The following is a 23,977-nucleotide window of genomic DNA, read 5'->3' as shown; positions in this document are numbered from 1 at the left end:
ACAGTACTGGGGAAGCTGGAGATGCTGTCCTGGGAGACAGTAATGGTGAAGCTGGAGATGCTGTCCTGGGAGACAGTAATGGTGAAGCTGGAGATTTTGTCCAGGTAGTCGGGAATTATACGCAGGAAGGAATACATATGAATGACCTCATAGGGGACAGGAGCCATAGTAGGGAAACAAGTGTAGTCAAAGATAAGATAAAACCAATATTGCAAACTAGAAATACAGCAGGAAATAGCAAACAAGAGGACTCCACTAGCAATAGTGAGGATATATTACCAAAAACAAATGGTGGGAGCTCCATTGTTGGTGCTAGGGAGGATAGAAGTAAGACAGGGAAACATGCACCAACAGGGAATACAGTCACAGAAACCCAAGGCAAACGGAAACCAAGCCTGTGCACATACTATGCACTTGGTATCTGCTGGCATGGGAAATCTGGAAAAACAGATGGGACGTGCAACTATGACCACCCTAGAAAATGCCATGCCCATATGACAAAAGGAAAATGCAAACTCCCTTCCTGTAAGCTTTTTCACCCTGAACTGTGTACCTCTTCAGTACAGGAAAGACTGTGCTATAACTTAAATTGCCAGGCATACCATCTAAAGGGGACAAAAAGATACAAAACATCCAGGCCATGGGAAAACCTGGGTAGCCACAGCCACTCAAGAGGGAGAGGTTTTTTAGTGCCAGGAAGGAAAAAAAACTGGCAGGAAATGGCAGAAATCGTACACCAAATCCAGTCATTCCTGGAGTGGAACCACAGTCGATGGCCTCCACTCCAAACCAACAGATACAGATACTAATGCCGGAAAAAAAATCCCCCCCCAGTACCAACAATACCACCAGTCCGATAACATTCTTCTTTGCAAATATACAGGGTCTAAAGCCAGCAACAAACAACAAAATACCTTTCATCCGTGGACTGCTTGCAGAGGCAAAGGCAATGTTCGCGGCTTTCACTGAGACCCACATAAAGGATCACTTGGACAACGAAATATGGATCCCAGGTTACAACCTATACAGATGTGACAGAGTGAACAGGCAAAAGGGGGGGGTTGGCCTGTACATTGCAGAGTCACTTGTTTGCACAGAACTGCTAAATGCCTCAAATGATGTAGTGGAAGTTTTAGCAGTAAAGGTCGAGAACCAAAACCTAGTCATTGTGATAGTCTACAAGCCTCCGGATGCAACATCCCAGCAATTCCAGGAACAGCTGTTAAAAATTGACCACTGTCTGGAAAACCTTCCAGCTCCTGCACCCAACATCTTGCTCCTGGGGGATTTCAACTTAAGGCACCTAAAATGGAGGAATATAGCAAATAATATTGTTGCAGTAATAACACCAGGAGGCAGCTCTGATGAAAACTCACACTCACGCGAGCTTTTAAATCTCCGCACAAAATTCAATTTAAACCAGCAAATAATAGAGCCTACTAGACTGGAGAATACACTAGACCTCATCTTCACTAACAATGATGATCTGATAAGAAATATCACCATATCAAAAACAATATACTCAGATCACAACATAATTGAGGTTCAGTCATGTATGCGCGGAGCCCCAGACCGACATAATGAGATTAGTCACGAGGGAGCATTCACCAAATTCAACTTCAATAACAAAAACATAAAGTGGGACCAAGTAAACCAAGTCCTAACCGATATAAGCTGGGAAGATATACTAAGCAACACAGACCCCAACTTATGCCTAGAACAGATTAACTCGGTAGCACTCGATGTATGCACAAGGCTTATTCCTCTAAGAAATAGGAGGAGTAGATTTAAAACAGAAAGAGACAGGCGCTCCCTTTACAGGCGACGGAAAAGAATAAATGAGCGGCTAAAAGAGGTCAATATATCTGAAATGCGTAGGGAGACACTGGTCAGAGAAATAGCAAGCATCGAACTTAAGCTAAAAGAATCCTTTAGGAGTCAGGAATCGCGGGAAGAACTAAAAGCCATAAATGAAATCGAAAGAAACCCAAAGTATTTCTTCTCCTATGCCAAATCAAAATCGAGAACAACGTCCAGTATTGGGCCCCTACTTAAACAAGATGGGTCCTACACACATGACAACAAGGAAATGAGTGAGCTACTCAAGTCCCAATATGACTCAGTTTTTAGCAAGCCGCTAACCAGACTGAGAGTCGAAGATCAAAATGAATTTTTTATGAGAGAGCCACAAAATTTGATTAACACAAGCCTATCCGATGTTATCCTGACGCCAAATGACTTCGAACAGGCGATAAATGACATGCCCATGCACTCTGCCCCAGGGCCAGACTCATGGAACTCTGTGTTCATCAAGAACTGCAAGAAGCCCCTATCACGAGCCTTTTCCATCCTATGGAGAGGGAGCATGGACACGGGGGTCGTCCCACAGTTACTAAAAACAACAGACATAGCCCCACTCCACAAAGGGGGCAGTAAAGCAACAGCAAAGAACTACAGACCAATAGCACTAACATCCCACATCATAAAAATCTTTGAAAGGGTCCTAAGAAGCAAGATCACCACGCATCTAGAAACCCATCAGTTACACAACCCAGGGCAACATGGGTTTAGAACAGGTCGCTCCTGTCTGTCTCAACTATTGGACCACTACGACAAGGTCTTAAATGCACTAGAAGACAAAAAGAATGCAGATGTAATATATACAGACTTTGCAAAAGCCTTCGACAAGTGTGACCATGGCGTAATAGCGCACAAAATGCGTGCTAAAGGAATAACAGGAAAAGTCGGTCGATGGATCTATAATTTCCTCATTAACAGAACACAGAGAGTAGTCGTCAACAGAGTAAAGTCCGAGGCAGCTACGGTGAAAAGCTCTGTTCCACAAGGCACAGTACTCGCTCCCATCTTGTTCCTCATCCTTATATCCGACATAGACAAGGATGTCAGCCACAGCACCGTGTCTTCCTTTGCAGATGACACCCGAATCTGCATGACAGTGTCTTCCATTGCAGACACTGCAAAGCTCCAGGCAGACATCAACCAAATCTTTCAGTGGGCTGCAGAAAACAATATGAAGTTCAACGATGAGAAATTTCAATTACTCAGATATGGTAAACATGAGGAAATTAAATCTTCATCAGAGTACAAAACAAATTCTGGCCACAAAATAGAGCGAAACACCAACGTCAAAGACCTGGGAGTGATCATGTCGGAGGATCTCACCTTCAAGGACCATAACATTGTATCAATCGCATCTGCTAGAAAAATGACAGGATGGATAATGAGAACCTTCAAAACTAGGGAGGCCAAGCCCATGATGACACTCTTCAGGTCACTTGTTCTATCTAGGCTGGAATATTGCTGCACACTAACAGCACCTTTCAAGGCAGGTGAAATTGCCGACCTAGAAAATGTACAGAGAACTTTCACGGCGTGCATAACGGAGATAAAACACCTCAATTATTGGGAGCGCTTGAGGTTCCTAAACCTGTATTCCCTGGAACGCAGGAGGGAGAGATACATGATTATATACACCTGGAAAATCCTAGAGGGACTAGTACCGAACTTGCACACGAAAATCACCCACTACGAAAGCAAAAGACTTGGCAGACGATGCACCATCCCCCCAATGAAAAGCAGGGGTGTCACTAGCACGTTAAGAGACCATACAATAAGTGTCAGGGGCCCGAGACTGTTCAACTGCCTCCCAGCACACATAAGGGGGATTACCAACAGACCCCTGGCAGTCTTCAAGCTGGCACTGGACAAGCACCTAAAGTCAGTTCCGGATCAGCCGGGCTGTGGCTCGTATGTTGGTTTGCGTGCAGCCAGCAGCAACAGCCTGGTTGATCAGGCTCTGATCCACCAGGAGGCCTGGTCTCAGACCGGGCCGCGGGGGCGTTGACCCCCGGAACTCTATCCAGGTAAACTCCAGGTATAATAGCTGTGTATAATAGCTGTGTATAATAGCTGTGTATAATAGCTGTGTATAATAGCTGTGTATGATAGCTGTGTATAATAGCTGTGTATAATAGCTGTGTATAATAGCTGTGTATAATAGCTGTGTATAATAGCTGTGTATAATAGCTGTGTATGATAGCTGTGTATAATAGCTGTGTATAATAGCTGTGTATAATAGCTGTGTATAATAGCTGTGTATAATAGCTGTGTATGATAGCTGTGTATAATAGCTGTGTATAATAGCTGTGTATAATAGCTGTGTATAATAGCTGTGTATGATAGCTGTGTATAGCTGTGTATAATAGCTGTGTATAATAGCTGTGTATAATAGCTGTGTATAATAGCTGTGTATAATAGCTGTGTATGATAGCTGTGTATAATAGCTGTGTGTAATAGCTGTGTATAATAGCTGTGTATAATAGCTGTGTATGATATCTGTGTATAATATCTGTGTACAATAGCTGTGTATAATAGCTGTGTATAATAGCTGTGTATAATAGCTGTGTATAATAGCTGTGTGTAATAGCTGTGTATAATAGCTGTGTATAATAGCTGTGTGTAATAGCTGTGTATGATAGCTGTGTATGATAGCTGTGTATAAAAGCTGTGTATAATAGCTGTGTATAATAGCTGTGTATAATAGCTGTGTATAATAGCTGTGTATAATAGCTGTGTGTAATAGCTGTGTATGATAGCTGTGTATGATAGCTGTGTATAATAGCTGTGTATAAAAGCTGTGTATAATAGCTGTGTATAATAGCTGTGTGTAATAGCTGTGTATAATAGCTGTGTATAATAGCTGTGTATAATAGCTGTGTGTAATAGCTGTGTATAATAGCTGTGTATAATAGCTGTGTATAATAGCTGTGTATAATAGCTGTGTATGATAGCTGTGTATAATAGCTGTGTATAATAGCTGTGTATAATAGCTGTGTATGATAGCTGTGTATAATAGCTGTGTATAAAAGCTGTGTATAATAGCTGTGTATAATAGCTGTGTATAATAGCTGTGTGTAATAGCTGTGTATAATATCTGTGTATAATAGCTGTGTATAATAGCTGTGTATAATAGCTGTGTATAATAGCTGTGTATAATAGCTGTGTATAATAGCTGTGTAATAGCTGTGTATAATAGCTGTGTATAATAGCTGTGTGTAATAGCTGTGTATAATAGCTGTGTATAATAGCTGTGTATAATAGCTGTGTATAATAGCTGTGTAATAGCTGTGTATAATAGCTGTGTATAATAGCTGTGTGTAATAGCTGTGTATAATAGCTGTGTATAATAGCTGTGTATAATAGCTGTGTATAATAGCTGTGTATAATAGCTGTGTATAATAGCTGTGTATAATAGCTGTGTGTAATAGCTGTGTATAATAGCTGTGTATAATAGCTGTGTATAATAGCTGTGTATAAAAGCTGTGTATAATAGCTGTGTATAATAGCTGTGTATGATAGCTGTGTATGATAGCTGTGTATAATAGCTGTGTATGATAGCTGTGTATGATAGCTGTGTATAATAGCTGTGTATAATAGCTGTGTATAATAGCTGTGTATAATAGCTGTGTATAATAGCTGTGTATGATAGCTGTGTATGATAGCTGTGTATAATAGCTGTGTATGATAGCTGTGTATGATAGCTGTGTATAATAGCTGTGTATGATAGCTGTGTATGATAGCTGTGTATAATAGCTGTGTATAATAGCTGTGTATAATAGTTGTGTATGATAGCTGTGTATAATAGCTGTGTATAATAGCTGTGTATAATAGCTGTGTATAATAGCTGTGTATAATAGCTGTGTATGATAGCTGTGTATAATAGCTGTCATTTTTATTCGTATTATTGATATTTTTTTGAACAAGTTCACTTTTATTGTAAATTTTTAAAGTAAACTATCATTATTGTTCTTTTTTAAGTAAATTGTTTGCCAGTTGAAATTAAGAGTTAGTTGTTCAAACTTATTGATATATTGACTAATTCTGAAAATTAATTCCACTCTGAAATTTGGTTGTTCTGCCGTGATAATTTTTTTATTTATTATCACACTGGCCGATTCCCACCAAGGCAGGGTGGCCCACCAAGGCAGGGTGGCCCACCAAGGCAGGGTGGCCCACCAAGGCAGGGTGGCCCACCAAGGCAGGGTGGCCCACCAAGGCAGGGTGGTCCGAAAAAGAAAAACTTTCACCATCATTCACTCCATCACTGTCTTGCCAGAAGGGTGCTTTACACTACAGTTTTTAAACTGCAACATTAACACCCCTCCTTCAGAGTGCAGGCACTGTACTTCCCATCTCCAGGATTCAAGTCCGGCCTGCCGGTTTCCCTGAACCCCTTCATAAATGTTACTTTGCTCACACTCCAACAGCACGTCAAGTATTAAAAACCATTTGTCTCCATTCACTCCTATCAAACATGCTCACGCATGCCTGCTGGAAGTCCAAGCCCCTCGCACACAAAACCTCCTTTACCCCCCTCTCTCCAACCTTTCCTAGGCCGACCCCTACCCCGCCTTCCTTCCACTGCAGACTGATACATTCTTGAAGTCATTCTGTTTCGCTCCATTCTCTCTACATGTCCGAACCACCTCAGCAACCCTTCCTCAGCCCTCTGGACAACAGTTTTGGCAATTTTCTTTTCATAATTTTTTTTGGTGTTATTCATGTACTCTATTTTGTTCACAATAATTTCTCAATGTGTGATAATTATAATTCAGTGCAATAATCTCAGTATATTAATTTAGTTGTGTTATCATTGAATAATACAGCCTCTCCTCACTTAGGGACGTACTCATTTACCGACGACTCGGACTTACGACGGGCTCTTTGACCAGTATTCGCATCTAAATAATGTATGTTAGAGCTGATTTCCTCTATTATATTTATTACAATACAGAGTAAAGTAGCGAATAAACATTTAAAAATATACCAGAAATGTTATGAATGATACAAAGGTGGCAATAAAACAATATCAAAGATGGTTGACACAAACCCACTACCATTATAGTATGCTCCTCACTTAGCGATGAATTCATTTACCAATGTGTTCAGCTATCAAAACTTTGGGGGCCCAGTCCCTGGACCCATTACGTACCTCTGTAATCTGTAAATACCTTTGTAACTTGTCATGATTGTGACCAGACTTACCTGGAGTTCATTACCTTTTTAAATTGTGAGTTCATTACCTTTGTAAATTGTGAGTTCATTACCTTTGTAAATTGTGAGTTCATTACCTTCGTAACTTGCTCAGCTATCAAAACTTTGGAGTCCAGTCCCTGGACCAATTATGTACCTCTGTAATCTTTTGACTACCGCCCACAGGATGGGTATGGGGTGCATAATAAACATATTAAACTAACTAACAACGTGGTCTAAGGAATGGAACTCTGTCGTTAAGTGTGGAAAGGCTGTATTTTATTTTGTTTCATGCCATCCTTAGGAAAAAGTGTTTTCCCAGTTTACTTCCATTTGCATGCAATTTACTGATTTTATTTTATAATTTTTGCATTGATTTCCAATTTTATTATCAAAATTTTTTTATTGAATTGAGAGTAAAGACAGCTCACTTTTGTAATTCAGATTATAGTAATATTTCCCTTCCTTGAAACTTCGAAGTATATTTCTTATGTTTACATTTCAGTGAGTTTTCTCATTCAGTGTTATATAAGTTTCCTTCTTTATGCAGAGTTAGTTAAGTATCTTTAATTTCAATTAAGCTACATTTTGTCATATACTTTTCTTTTATTATTCTTTGTTTTCATTGTCTTTGTGTAATTATTCTGAAATCACGTCTCAGCTACCTTTGAGCAGTGACTTAGTGAATAACGTCAGTCAGGCCAATGTTGCACTAGTGTAAAATCTTCAGTGTTCCTTACTGACTGATAGACCACAACAGACACCGAGACAACATAGTTTTTCTCGTGACCCTCTTGATGCTTTGCCCTTATTTGATGGCAATGTGAATAATCTTGATGCATGGTTTACTGCCGTTCATTCTAGGGCTAATGCCCTAGTGGAAGGTACTCCATCAGAGGAAAGTATTATTAGGATTGCAACGGAAAGTCTTGCTCGATTATCAGTTGCCACAACTGTCGTTAACCTCCTTACAATGCGTGACTTTGAGAATCTTACTACGTGGTCAGAATATGAGAATTTGATCAGTTCCTTTCTTGTACCAGTGGTAATGTCTGACCCGTATATCATCCTTAGGGAACTGGTGAATGCAACACCTATACCAGATGAATCATTGAGGGATTTTGTGGTTCGCTTATCGAAACTGCTGTCATCATTCATTAAAGCAGTACAATCTTCAGATTTTATACCTGACAAGGCTAAAAGCTTCACCACATCATTTGCTAAACTGGCAGCTTTTGGAGCTATCAAGGAGTTAATGTCACCTGCTTCCTTGTGTGCTTCTAACTCCAACCTTCCAACTGTAAATATGGAGCCACTTGCAGCCCTTATTCAGGTACGTGCCTTGTGTACCCCTGGTACTTTTCCATGCATCAAACCTACATAAACTACTATGAATCATTCAGCACGACCCCTTGTTTGTGTAACAACGAAAAGTCCTAATAAAAATCAATCACATCAGTTGCCCAAGGGTAGTGCAATGAGTCATCATCTTCCTTGTAGTGCTCGCAGTCCATTCAGTGACCATAGCAAGCAAACGTGTTATAACTGTGGTTACTGAGGTCACATTGCAGTTAACTGTACAGTCAAAGTAAAAAGTGTCGTACTAATGATGACTTTCAATCCAACCTGCCGTACTGTACTCATCACAGAATATGTGGACATGATACGTTTAAGTGCAATGCCCTCTATAATAGTAGGTGCTATAGATCCTTCCATGGCCATTTCTACCGCAGAAATAGGAGAAGCAATAGAGGTCATGTTTCTCAGAATAACCAGAACCAGTCTCGTTCTTCAAATTCAGGGGAATCCGAGCACCCCAGTCAATGAATACTCTATCCCCGTTCGAAATTCCTTCAATGCCTTATGCAGTCTCGAGGAAGACAATCTCGATGATGTTGCTTCAAATGTTGTCGATGAAGATAATTTTGGGGCTGAAGTGGAAAATATCTTCTCTGATGACAACCCTCCTTGTTTGCACATTCATTCCACTACAACAATAGGTCCCTTAGTACAAGCATCTGCTCTAACCACGCCCATTCATGTGTTCATGGACTCTGGTGCACACGTAAACATTGTCAGGTCTAGTTTAAGGATAAGCAGTTATGCCGTGTCCTTCTAATAGTGGTGTGTCTGGTTCTAGTCTGCATGTGCGAGGTCAGACTTCCCTCACCTTTTCTATCCAAGGTAGAGACTTTACTGCTTCCTTCCTTGTTGTCGACAAGATTAGTTTTCCTGGTGATCTTCTGGGATTTGCTTCCATGAGAGACCTACACATTGTGCTTGATCCTTACAGATGGCATGCCCAAATTGACGACCTAATCGTACCATTTTGGGGTTACCAGCTTGGATTCGAGATCTGTCATACTGCACAAGAGTATGAAGTTCGGATTAAGTCCTTACAGGCTTGTGCATTTTCTAGTAGTGCAACCAAGTGGTCAGGCACTGGTAATCCTGTCATTCCTGTCTGTGTTCCACCTACAACTTCAGGCATGCAAGATGGTGTATAGTTATCTCGGGCTTTAGAGGAACCTCAGACAACCTTGGGTACTGAGACTACTATCCCTGCAATGGCTACCTGTTCAAGTGGTACGTAGTTTCTCCCCCAGGGGATGCCTTGTCGAAAAACGACTACTGTACTTGTAATGAGTTATGCCATCCCTTGTTGATGTCACAGGCCATCTGCAGAAAGACATGTCTGTCATGGCTAGTGCACTCACTAGAGTGTCTGTTGTTGTTCCTTGTGTTCCAAATGGTGATAATATCCTAGTTGACAGTGATCCTTGCAAGGTAGAGTTGTATGTCGAGCATTCATAACATGTAAGAGATAGTAAGATCCATTTCTCCCTTGCTAATCTTTCTTGTCACAGCATTAACTATTTCAACCAGGGAGAGTCCATCCACTCCATCAAGCCTGTCCATTCCTTCAGTAAGAAAGTACTCCTAAGTCCTTAGCAACAGATAATGGAGGTGAATTCTGTAATGAGATTCTTGAAAACTTGTGTACCTTGCACAAAATCTCTAAATCGACCATAGTTCCTCACCATCCTGCCAGTAATGGTCTAGTGGAAAGAACAAATAAGAAAGTACTTGATACATTGAGAGCTACTATTAATCCCAATAGTGCAACCTGGGTTGAAGTTATACCTGATGTTCAATGTGCCATAAATTCTGCTTACAATGCTTCTATAGGTGATACTCCACATTACATATTGTATGGCATAGATAAGTGGTTACCTTATGAGTTATTGTATTCTAAAATAAAACCGAATTACAACCCTGATGATTTCATAGCAGCTCGTACCAGCTTAGCTCAAGGTGTTTTCAGAAGAATCCATGAAACACTTCAGAAATCAACAGCAGAATTTACAAATCACTAATACTTGAGCAAAGGCAACCAAAATTAAAGTAGGTTCAAGAGTTATGCTGACTAATTTAAATAAAACATCCGCAATGCCTAAGCTTGCTCAAAAGTTTGTTGGTCCTTATTGAGTAGTTGAACATGTCAGTGGTAATAAGTATAAAGTTAGAGAAATCAGTACTGGTAAGTATAAAGAACTGTATTTAGATCACATGAAGTTAGTAATGATGATGATGATGATGTTCCTAACATCCAGACAAATGAGACAGACTCTGACAATCCTCCTGATTCACTACGCTCTACCTCTAACATCCAGACAAATGAGACAGACTCTGACAATCTTCCTGATTCACTACGCTCTACCTCTAACAACCAGACAAATGAGACAGACTCTGACAATCTTCCTGATTCACTACGCTCTACCTCTAACAACCAGACAAATGAGACAGACTCTGACAATCCTCCTGACTCACTACACTCTACCTCTAACAACCAGACAAATGAGACAGACTCTGACAATCCTCCTGACTCACTACACTCTACCTCTAACAACCAGACAAATGAGACAGACTCTGACAATCCTCCTGACTCACTACACTCTACTTCTAACAACCAGACAAATGAGACAGACTCTGACAATCCTCCTGACTCACTACACTCTACCTCTAACAACCAGACAAATGAGACAGACTGACAATCCTCCTGATTCACTACACTCTACCTCTAACAACCAGAAAAAATGAGACAGACTCTGACAATCCTCCTGACTCACTACGCTCTACCTCTAACATCCAGACAAATGAGACAGACTCTGACAATCCTCCTGATTCACTATGCTCTACCTCTAACATCCAGACAAATGAGACAGACTCTGACAATCCTCCTGATTCACTATGCTCTACCTCTAACAACCAGACAAATGAGACAGACTCTGACAATCCTCCTGACTCACTACACTCTACCTCTAACAACCAGACAAATGAGACAGACTCTGACAATCCTCCTGATTCACTATGCTCTACCTCTAACATCCAGACAAATGAGACAGACTCTGACAATCCTCCTGATTCACTACACTCTACCTCTAACAACCAGACAAATGAGACAGACTCTGACAATCCTCCTGACTCACTACGCTCTACCTCTAACAACCAGACAAATGAGACACACTGACAATCCTCCTGACTCACTACGCTCTACCTCTAACATCCAGACAAATGAGACAGACTCTGACAATCCTCCTGACTCACTACACTCTACCTCTAACAACCAGACAAATGAACAACCCAATTGTCGTTATTCCTTATGTTCACAACAAGTAATGAGGAATCCCGAAGTTTCTGTTGTAAATACCAATTCAGATCCTCCTTAACCACGGCATGTGTTAGCCATTGCAATAGATTTCGATCCCCCTAGAGATGATGACCACTCTGCATATGTAAATCTCACCCTAGCAGAGTTGGGGTTAAATGTAGATAATCTCAACAGATAGATAATCTAGTTTAAGAGAATCTTTCAACTGTGTTTACCATATCAACTTACCGATGTTCAAAAACAATTATTTTTTTTAAGTGTTCACATTCTCGCCGAATTCTGAGATTAAACAGTAAAAGACTTACATGCACCAAGTCAGCCTTGTCTGTTAAACACTTTCTTGTTTGTATATATATTTCCGCAGAAACCATAGATCACATGAATACAGATCAATCGATCTCTTAATCTATCCCAATCTCTTTGTTGTACTATGTCATCACTGATTCTATGATTTGTAATGAATTGTGATATATCATACCTTGTAATGCATTACAGTCAGTTATTATCCATAAATATAGTCCCTTATGTTCAACTGTCATGTAGATTGACACTGTATAGAATCAGCCCAGAGCCATAATGCCCACAGTCTATAGTATAAGTTAGATGTATGTTGGGACGCCATACGTTAATGTGGCCGAGCTGTCAGTAGTGTTACTGATTACTTGTGTAGTATACTTAGATAATCCCAGCTATGTTACAGATAGGCTTCTTGGCTAGCTGTGATGTCACGAGCCCTTCACATGTGAGCCACTAGCTAGGGGCTTCTCTCTCAGTTCCCGCCATTAGACTGGACAAGAGCAAGGCCCTGGGCTTCCCCTCAAGACTTTCACATTATACACCTCCTAGAACATCCTACGTGCGTATTCTTTCACCTACATCTCCTTGGCGAACCCCCTATGACATAACAAAGTTAGCAATAACGATAATTAACAATTATAGTTAACAAAGGTAGTAGTTAACAATGGTAGTTAGCACTGATAGTTAACAATAGTTAACATAGTTAACAATGATAATTAACAATAGTAGTAAACAGTAGTAGTTAACAATGATGGTTAACAATGGTAGTTAACAATGGTAGTAAACACAGTTAACAATAATAATAGTAGTTAACAATGATACTTAATAATGGTAGTAATTAACATAGTTAACAATGGTAGTTAACAATGACAGTTAACAATGGTAGTTAACAATGATTGTTAAATCATTGGTAACTACCATTGTTAATGATCATTGTTAATTACCATTGTTAACTATCATTGTTGACCATTATTAATTACCATTGTTAACTATTATTGTTAACTACCATTATTAACTACCATTGTTAACCATCATTATTAATTACCATTGTTAACTGTCATTGTTTACTACCATTGTTAGGTATCATTGACTATCATTGTTAACAATGATGGGTAACAAAGATAGTTAACAATGGTAGTAGTTAATGATAGTTAACAATGGTAATTAATAATGATGGTTAACAATGGTAGTTAAGCATGGTAGTAAACAATGGTAGTAGTTAACAATGATAGTTAACATTGGTAGTTAACAATGATAGTTAACAGTGGTAAACAATAAAAGTAGTTAACAATGGCAGTTAACAATGGTAGTAAACAATGATAGTTAATGTTAGTTAACAAGGGTTGTTTATAAAGCACACTTACCGTCTCATAGAGCCCAGGAACTGGAGCTCAACTGAACACTGGGATTAAGTACTAGGGTTTGAGTGCTAGTTAAAGTAGAGCAATGCCAGAGTAGAGCAGTGCCAGTTAAAGTAGAGAGGTGTCAGTTAAAGTAGAGCAGTGTTAGAGCAGAGTAGAGCAGTGCCAGTAAGAGCAGAGTACAGTAGTGCCAGTTAAAGTAGAGCAGTGCTAGTTAGAGCAGAGTAGAGCAGTGCCAGCAAGAGCAGAGTACAGCAGTGCCAGTTAGAGCAGAGTAGAGCAGTGTCAGCAGACAACCAGCGTCTCAGAGTGTTAAGTGGCACTGTCTGGTCAGAGGGACAGTGCCACTACCCCGTCTCTGGCACCCCCCTTCATGACCCCTTTCTCTGCCTGTGTCTACTTCCTATTACCCCCTGCCACCCCACTGCCCCACCTGCCACCCTCCCCCCTGCCACCCTTGGCCTATCCCCAGGCACTCTACCCTTACTGCCATGACATCCTTTCGTGCTGTGTGTTGGTTCACCCCACTGGCACTCCCTTGCCACCCTCCTTGGCATCACTGGCACTAATGGCACCCCTGGCACCTGCCTACCCATCAATATTGGTACAGTAATAGTGCCCCAAATGCCACTTAGTCACTGCCCCCATTGTTACTACCCGTGTCACTACTAGTGTCACTACCAGCGTCACTACCAGTGTTACTACAAGTGTCACTACCAGTGTCACTAAAAGTGTCACTACCAGTGTCACTACCAGTGTCACTACCAGTGTCACTACCAGTGTTACTACCAGTGTTACTACCAGTGTTACTACCAATGTCACTACCAGTGTCTCTACCAGTGTCACTACCAGTGTCTCTACCAGTGTCACTACCAGTGTCACTACCAGTGTCACTACAAGTGTCACTACCAGTGTTACTACAAGTGTCACTACCAGTGTCAGTGTCACTACCAGTGTCAGTGTCACTACCAGTGTCACTACCAGTGTCACTACCAGTGTCACTACCAGTATCACTACCAGTGTCACTACCAGTGTCACTACAAGTGTCACTACCAGTGTCACTACCAGTGTCACTACCAGTGTCACTACCAGTGTCACTACCAGTGTCACTACCAATGTCACTACCAGTGTCTCTACCAGTGTCACTACCAATGTCACTACCAGTGTCTCTACCAGTGTCACTACCAGTGTCACTACCAGTGTCACTACCAGTGTCTCTACCAGTGTCACTACCAGTGTTACTACCAGTGTTACTACCAATGTCACTACCAGTGTCTCTACCAGTGTCACTACCAGTGTCACTACCAGTGTCACTACCAGTGTCACTACCAGTGTCACTACCAGTGTTACTACAAGTGTCACTACCAGTGTCACTACCAGAGTCACTACCAGTGTCACTATCAGTGTCACTACCAGTGTTACTACCAGTGTCACTACCAGTGTCACTACCAGTATCACTACCAGTGTCACTACCAGTGTCACTACCAGTATCACTACCAGTGTCACTACCAGTGTCACTACAAGTGTCACTACCAGTGTCACTACCAGTGTTACTACCAGTGTCACTACCAGTGTCACTACCAGTGTCACTACCAGTGTTACTACCAGTGTCACTACCAGTGTTACTACCAGTGTCACTACCAGTGTCACTACCAGTGTTAATACCAGTGTTACTACCAGTGTTACTACCAGTGTCACTACCAGTGTCACTACCAGTGTCACTACCAGTATCACTACCAGTGTTACTACCAGTGTTACTACCAGTGTCACTACCAGTGTCACTACCAGTGTCACTACCAGTATCACTACCAGTGTTAATACCAGTGTTAATACCAGTGTTACTACCAGTGTCACTACCAGTGTCACTACCAGTGTCACTACCAGTATCACTACCAGTGTTAATACTAGTGTTACTACCAGTGTCACTACAAGTGTCACTACCAGTGTCACTACCAGTATCACTACCAGTGTTAATACCAGTGTTACTACCAGTGTCACTACCAGTGTCACTACCAGTATCACTACCAGTGTTAATACCAGTGTTACTACCAATGTCACAACCAGTGTCACTACCAGTATCACTACCAGTGTCACTACCAGTGTCACTACCAGTGTCACTACCAGTATCACTACCAGTGTTAATACCAGTGTCACTACCAGTATCACTACCAGTGTTAATACCAGTGTTACTACCAGTGTCACTACCTGTGTCACTACCTGTGTCACTACCAGTGTCACTACCAGTATCACTACCAGTGTTAATACCAGCGTTACTACCAGTGTCACTACCAGTATCACTACCAGTATCACTATCAGTGTTAATACCAGTGTTGCTACCAGTGTCACTACCAGTGTCACTACCAGTGTCACTACCAGTATCACTACCAGTGTTAATACCAGTGGTACTACCAGTGTCACTACCAGTATCACTACCAGTATCACTACCAGTGTTAATACCAGTGTTGCTACCAGTGTCACTACCAGTGTCACTACCAGTGTCACTACCAGTATCTCTACCAGTGTTAATACCAGTGTTACTACCAGTGTCACTACCAGTGTCACTACCAGTATCACTACCAGTGTTAATACCAGTGTTACTACCAGTGTCACTACCAGTGTCACTACCAGTGTCACTACCAGTGTCACTACCAGTATCACTACCATTGTTAATAGCAGTGTTACTACCAGTGTCACTACCAGTGTCACTACCAGTGTTAATACCAGTGTTGCTACTAGTGTCACTACCAGTGTCACTACCAGTATCACTACCAGTGTTAATCCAGTGTCACTACCAGTGTCACTACCAGTGTCACTACCAGTGTTAATAGCAGTGTCACTACCAGTGTCACTACCAGTATCACTACTGGTGTTAATACCAGTGTCACTACCAGTGTCACTACCAGTGTTACTACCAGTGTCACTACCAGTATCACTACCAGTGTTAATACCAGTGTCACTACCAGTGTTACTACCAGTGTCACTACCAGTGTCACTACCAGTGTCACTACCAGTATCACTACCAGTGTTAATACCAGTGTTACTACCAGTGTCACTACCAGTGTCACTACCAGTATCACTACCAGTGTTAATACCAGTGTTACTACCAGTGTCACTACCAGTGTCACTACCAGTGTTAATACCAGTGTTGCTACTAGTGTCACTACCAGTGTCACTACCAGTATCACTACCAGTGTTAATACCAGTGTCACTACCAGTGTCACTACCAGTGTCACTACCAGTGTTAATAGCAGTGTCACTACCAGTGTCACTACTGGTGTTAATACCAGTGTCACTACCAGTGTCACTACCAGTGTTACTACCAGTGTCACTACCAGTATCACTACTGGTGTTAATACCAGTGTCACTACCAGTGTTAATACCAGTGTCACTACCAGTGTTACTACCAGTGTCACTACCAGTGTCACTACCAGTGTCACTACCAGTGTCACTACCAGTGTCACTACCAGTATCACTACCAGTGTTAATACCAGTGTTACTACCAGTGTCACTACCAGTGTCACTACCAGTATCACTACCAGTGTTAATATCAGTGTTACTACCAGTGTCACTACCAGTGTCACTACCAGTGTTAATACCAGTGTTGCTACTAGTGTCACTACCAGTGTCACTACCAGTATCACTACCAGTGTTAATACCAGTGTCACTACCAGTGTCACTACCAGTGTCACTACCAGTGTCACTACCAGTGTTAATAGCAGTGTCACTACCAGTGTCACTACTGGTGTTAATACCAGTGTCACTACCAGTGTCACTACCAGTGTTACTACCAGTGTCACTACCAGTATCACTACCAGTGTCACTACCAGTGTCACTACCAGTGTCAATACCAGTGTCACTACCAGTGTCACTACCAGTGTCACTACCAGTGTTACTACCAGTGTTACTACCAGTGTTAATAGCAGTGTCACTACCAGTGTCACTACTGGTGTTAATACCAGTGTCACTACCAGTGTCACTACCAGTGTTACTACCAGCGTCACTACCAGTATCACTACTGGTGTTAATACCAGTGTCACTACCAGTGTCACTACCAGTGTTACTACCAGTGTCACTACCAGTATCACTACCAGTGTTAATACCAGTGTCACTACCAGTGTTACTACCAGTGTCACTACCAGTGTCACTACCAGTGTCACTACCAGTGTCACTATCAGTATCACTACCAGTGTTAATACCAGTGTTACTACCAGTGTCACTACCAGTGTCACTACCAGTATCACTACCAGTGTTAATACCAGTGTTACTACCAGTGTCACTACCAGTGTCACTACCAGTGTTAATACCAGTGTTGCTACTAGTGTCACTACCAGTGTCACTACCAGTATCACTACCAGTGTTAATACCAGTGTCACTACCAGTGTCACTACCAGTGTCACTACCAGTGTTAATACCAGTGTTACTACCAGTGTCACTACCAGTGTCACTACCAGTGTTACTACCAGTGTTACTACCAGTGTCACTACCAGTGTTACTAACAGTGTCACTACCAGTGTCACTACCAGTGTCACTACCAGTGTCACTACCAGTGTCACTAGCAGTGTCACTACCAGTGTTACTACCAGTGTCACTACCAGTGTTACTACCAGTGTCACTACCAGTGTCACTACCAGTGTTACTACCAGTGTCACTACCAGTGTCACTACCAGTGTCACAACCAGTGTCACTACCAGTGTCACTACCAGTGTCACTACCAGTGTCACTACCAGTGTCACTACCAGTGTCACTACCAGTGTTACTACCAGTGTTACTACCAGTGTCACTACCAGTGTCACTACCAGTGTTACTACCAGTGTCACTACCAGTATCACTACCAGTGTCACTACCAGTGTCACTACCAGTGTCACTACCAGTGTCACTACCAGTATCACTACCAGTGTCACTACCAGTGTCACTACCAGTGTCACTACCAGTGTCACTACCAGTGTTACTACCAGTGTTACTACCAGTATCACTACCAGTGTCACTACCAGTGTCACTACCAGTGTCACTACCAGTGTCACTACCAGTGTTACTACCAGTGTCACTACCAGTGTTACTACCAGTATCACTACCAGTGTCACTACCAGTGTCACTACCAGTGTCACTACCAGTGTCACTACCAGTGTCACTACCAGTGTCACTACCAGTGTCACTACCAGTGTCATTACACCAGTCATTCTGTCATGTACTTTTTGCACTTTACCACTCTCTCATCTTACCTCACCTTTGGTATTTGTACAAAGGGTTCAACCACGCCCCGTGTAATACTTGCTGCATTTCTCATTATTAACTTGACGTACATAACAGCGAATGAAATGTGTATTACTATAAACTGCTTTTATTTTTCCTTGAACTCCAGCTTTTTTGCCTTTCATAACATCTGCACCATCAAATGTCTGAGCTATCAGTTTTTTCCTTGAAGGATTATATCTAATTCTTCTAGAATACACTTTGATGTGTTATCCGCAGTTTGATTTTGTGGAATAAAGAATCCCAAAAAATGCTCAAATATTTCTTCATTCAACACGTACTGTAGAACAATGACCATCTGAGTGTATTCCAAAACATCTGTTGTGTCATCAGCCATGACAGCTACAAAGGAAGCTTCTCTAACTTGGCTCACGAAATCGTAATGGCACGATAGCAAACAAACCATACCACGGGCGGGATTTGAACCCGCGATCAGAGAGTCTCAAAACTCCAGACCGTCGCGTTAGCCACTGGACCAGCTAGCCACTGGACCAGCTAGCTAGCTGGTCCAGTGGCTAACGCGACGGTATGGAGTTTTGAGACTCTCTAACCGCGGGTTCAAATCCCACCCGTGATATGGCTTGAAGCTTCTCTAATTTCTGTCCTTATCTCCTCATGGTATACTTGTAGCTGGCAGTCAATCATCTCATCCTGAATGATCTTACAAACACCTTTGAAGGCCATACTGGTTTCTAAGTGATTCTTCAAATCTGGATCTAATTTAGAGCAAAATTTATTAATCGTCTAATTACCCCTGAATTTACTGAATCATCTTTTTCATCATGTCCATATAAGGGAGTTTCAAAGTTTCCATAAAAGAAAACACAGTCTATGTTTTTGTATCATATTTCATGGTTCTTTTTAACCTTTATGTTATGTTCACTGACTGAAAGTCTGTATGACTCAGTAAGTTTCTCCTTAATATTTATGTTTCCTAAAAGTGACAGTGAAACCACATTTTCAACGTGCTTCTTTGACTTCTCATGTTTTTCAGTTTTTTCTTTCATTTTGTTTATATTTCTAAAACCGTCTTTTGTCAAAGTTATATCATCTCCGAACAGCAAACACGGGTAGCAAAACAGCTGCAAAGTCGACTTTTCCGTTGGTACAATTCAGAATTAAAGCTACGAATATACTTCTTGTTGTTGCTTATTCCTGGCCAAGATATTTGAATATCATGTGTTGAACAGCCTCTTTTCTTAACTGTAACTTTCTCATGGAGAGACAACTGTGAAAACTTAAGCTGTTGAAGTTCATTTACAATCACAGAACTTATTTCTTGGGGATGCAAGGAGGCCATGACTAAATTATTTAAATTTTCTGTAAAATAAAAGAACCAAAAAAAAAAACTATGAATTAAATAAAATAGCTGGAAGCATGATAATCACCTAATACTACATTTTATCACATTCAAGAACACGATACATGGTTTATAAGCACAACGCTTGCACAACAGAGTCAGCACTGCGTCAGTGACAGAGCTCTCTTTACCTACGTGCAGCGTCTTATCTCGAACATGTGCACATGCACACAAAGGCCAAACACTGAGTCGCTGTACTAGGGGATGGCTACTGACATTAAGCTTAAAAATTATATAATGTTAAAGCATAACGAAAGAATTAAAGAAAAAAAGACTCATTATATTGAATGTTATCGATAATATCAAGTGAAAATAGGGGTTGCTGCAGTTCCACGGTGCCTATACAAGAGCCACCACTGTCCGATACATTTTTAATGCCAGTGTCACTCCCAGTGTTACTACCAGTGTCACCATCAGTGTTACTACCACTTAATATTGTATCGTACTATTAACACATCGGCCGTTTCCCACCAAGGCAGGGTGGCCCAAAAAAGAAAAACTTTCATCATCACTCACACCATCACTGTCTTGCCAGAGGCATGCTTACACTATAGTTAAAAAACTGCAACATTAACACCCCTCCTTCAGAGTGCCGGCACTGTACTTCCCATCTCCAGAAATAAAATCCGGCCTGCCAGTTTCCCTGAATCCCTTCATAAATGTTTCCTTACTTACACTCTAATCGCATGTCAAGTCCTAAAAAACATTTGTCTCCATTCACTCCTATCTAACACGCTCACGCATGCTTGCTGCAAGTTCAAGCCCCTCACACACAAAACCTCCTTTACCCCCTCTCTCCAACCTTTACTAGGCCGACCCCTACCCTGCCTTCCCTCCTCTACAGATTTATACACTCTCGAAGTCATTCTATTTCATTCCACCCTCTCTACAAGTTCAAACCATCTCAATAACCCCTCCTCAGTCGTCCGGATAATAGTTTTAGTAATCCCGCACCTCCTCCTAATCTCCAAACTATGAATTCTCTGCATTATATTCACACTACACATTGCCTTCAGACATGACATCTCCAATGCCTCCAGCCTTCTCCTTGTTGCAACATTCACAACCCATTAGCAATCATCTCTTTTTTATCATCTGCACTACATCCACGCACATTCAAACATCCCAATTTTATAAAGTTTCCTTTTCCTTGTTTTTTTAGTAATTTATACAGAAGGGGTTACTGCCAGTGTCATCATCATTTTCAACATCATTGTCACCATCAGTGTCACCATCAGTATCACCATATGTGCCTTATTTAACCCAGGATAACCCAAGAACAAGCCTGGCTGTCTGAACAACACACCAGAGTTGACAGTTTGAAGTCAACAAGAAGAATCATTCTCCAAGTATTATCACACCAATTCCAATAATTCTTTTATAAACTGTAGCATGCTAAGAGTACGTTACATTTTATTTGGTGTGTAACACACACCCATATAGGCATGCCCTCCTGACCAGTGAACCAGGTGATAAGGGTATAACAAGTAGGGGCCCCATTGTTATGCTAGTACCTTGGTTCAACCAACCAATCACAAGGAAGCCTGCCAAAAATGCGAAGCGATGTGGGGTTCTCGTGAATCAACTTTGGCAAGCTTACCTCCCAGTCTGGTCACAACAGTTCTCGCTGTGTCTCTTGCTTGCATTTGCCTTATTGTATACATGTATATCCGCTGTATGTATCATACATACCTGATTACTATTTGGTGAAGGAAATGTAAGTATTTATTCTCTCTGCTGCCTTGTTGCACATTCCTCAATGATTTTGTGCTACAGCCAGGTGTGCAGGCCATTAGACTACACCTGTGTTCATAATATAAACTATCCAGGGTGCCATTCTAGGCACTATTCTGGCACTAAGATGCACCAGGCACTATTCTACACACAAAACAGTCAATTCTAGATTATTTTACACATACAATAATTACCTTTGGACTATTTTACACACAAAGTGTTCAATTTCCCACAATTTTACATAAAATATACATCATTTGGAGCTATACAGCAGAGGCTTTTGCAGACTATCTAAGCAAATACACGAAGCTGGAATCAGGGGTCAATAACTTTGCTCTTAGGGCACCTACACATGCCAAATTTTCCTAGAATCTAGCCCTAGTTACCCTAAACGAATGCTAAAAATTTCAAGCTGTGTAGATGAGGCATTCTCAAGTTACAAGAACTGGAACTGAACAACACTCACCTTTCATCTCTCTCGTAGAATTCTCTCTTGTTGGCTATACTGGTCGATGCCATTGTGACCGTCAGTGCCAACAACCTGCACCAACATGTATATTAACCAACTTTATAATAAACCAGCTGTATAATTAAACAACTTTAAAATTGACTAAGTCTATAATTAACCAGCTTTATAATTAACCAGCTCTATAATTAACCAACTTCATAATTACCTAACTTTATAATTAACCCAATTTGTAAATAACTTTATAATTGTAATAAAGTTGGTAGAACTACCGACAATATGTAAAGTAAAAGGACACAAGTGCAACTAATGTGACATTTTATTGTGGCAACGTTTCGCTCTCCAGGAGCTTTATCAAGCCATTACAGACTTATTGTCTGTAATGGCTTGATAAAGTTCCTGGAGAGCGAAACGTTGCCACAATAAAATGTCACATTAGTTGCACTTGTGTCCTTTAACTTTATAATTAGCTAACAATTTAATTAACCAACTCTGCAAATAACTTTACAATTACCTACCTTTATAATTACCTAACTTTATAATTAACTAACTTTATAATTACCTAACTTTATAATTATCTAACTTTACAATTATCTAACTTTATAATTATCTAACTTTATAATTATCTAACTTTATAATTACCTAATTTATAATTAACTAACTTTATAAATAACCAACTTTATAATTACCTAATTTATAATTAACCAACTTTATAAATAACCAACTTTATAATTATCTAACTTTATGATTATCTAACTTTATAAATAACTATATAATTACCTTTATAAATAACTATATAATTAACCAAGTTTATAATTAACTGTTTTGGGTTATCCTGGTGGATAATCTACATATATACTTCTATGTGTGATAATTTATGTAACTTTATTTACGTGTAAATGAATAAACTTACTAATTAACCAACTTTATAATTAAATTTATGATTAACAAACTTCAAAATTAACTAAATTTATAATGGAAAAAACTTTATAATTAATCATGGTAGATTTTAAATGATTATAGGTAAATTATTCCTGAATTATAGCAAATTATAGCTGATTATTGGTGAATTACAGCTGATTTTAGCTGATCAGAGGTGAATGACAGATATTATAGGTGAATTATTGCTGATTATATCTGGGTATAACTGACTGGGTGACTGTTGACCTACCTAGAGGCGTTATATTATGATGTATAACACGTAATGTGGTGTAATCAGCTGATTATAGCTGAATTATAGCAGATTATAGCTGAATATTGCTGGGAATAGCTGCCTGAGTGAATGCTGACGTACCTAAAGGCGTTATGCTCTGCTCTATAACAGATGATGTGGTGTAATCCCTGGATTATAGCTGAATTATTGGTGAATTATAGCAGATTATAGCTGAGAATAAGAGAGAGGTTGTTGTTGTTATTATGGTTGTTAGAGACAACTAAAACTCGTGTCACCATTGTTCTCCTCACTTACTCCAGTGTTATATACGTATTTTAACCTAAATATTGGAAGGAAATTTTAATTTTTACCCTGGCGGAGCTATCCGCAGCAACAGCACGACAATTGTGTGAGGTGGAGCCCTTGGTTAAACCCAATACAGGAAGATAAGTACTCACAAAGACTGCAGAAAGTGCCTGAGATGTCAACAACAGACTTTAATCTGCCTTAACATTCTCTCTCTCTCTCAAAACACACGACATGTCAGTCTCCAATTTTCACAAGAATTAACAAAAAATATATACAAAAAATTCGCAACAAAATCGTGAGTTCACTTTACCAACAACAATAA

The 23,977-nt window shown here is 40.5% G+C and overlaps 1 protein-coding gene across 5 annotated transcripts in view; it reads right to left on the bottom strand.

The window, feature by feature from the left end:
• LOC128694183 (uncharacterized) overlaps positions 1-23,640 on the bottom strand; it is a 204,651-nt gene extending 181,011 nt beyond the window's left edge. The window contains exons 1-2 of one of the 5 annotated variants that reach the window (XM_070093782.1): positions 23,488-23,640; positions 22,194-22,268 (exon numbers count right to left, since the gene is read on the bottom strand). In XM_070093782.1, the coding sequence (XP_069949883.1) occupies positions 22,194-22,246 (53 nt within the window). In that variant the 5' untranslated portion in view covers positions 22,247-22,268; positions 23,488-23,640. Of the gene's footprint in view, positions 1-13,386; positions 13,669-22,193; positions 22,269-23,364 lie in introns of those variants that run through there. The other 4 variants (XM_070093783.1, XM_070093787.1, XM_070093786.1 and 1 more) reach the window with 4 other exon arrangements.
• Positions 23,641-23,977: the final 337 nt, after the last annotated feature.

The sequence above is a fragment of the Cherax quadricarinatus genome, chromosome 43 (genome assembly GCF_038502225.1).
Source record: "Cherax quadricarinatus isolate ZL_2023a chromosome 43, ASM3850222v1, whole genome shotgun sequence".
Classification (NCBI taxonomy): domain Eukaryota; kingdom Metazoa; phylum Arthropoda; class Malacostraca; order Decapoda; family Parastacidae; genus Cherax; species Cherax quadricarinatus.
The sequence above is the reverse complement of the archived record's forward strand: the minus strand, read 5'-3'. Positions and strand labels throughout refer to the sequence as shown.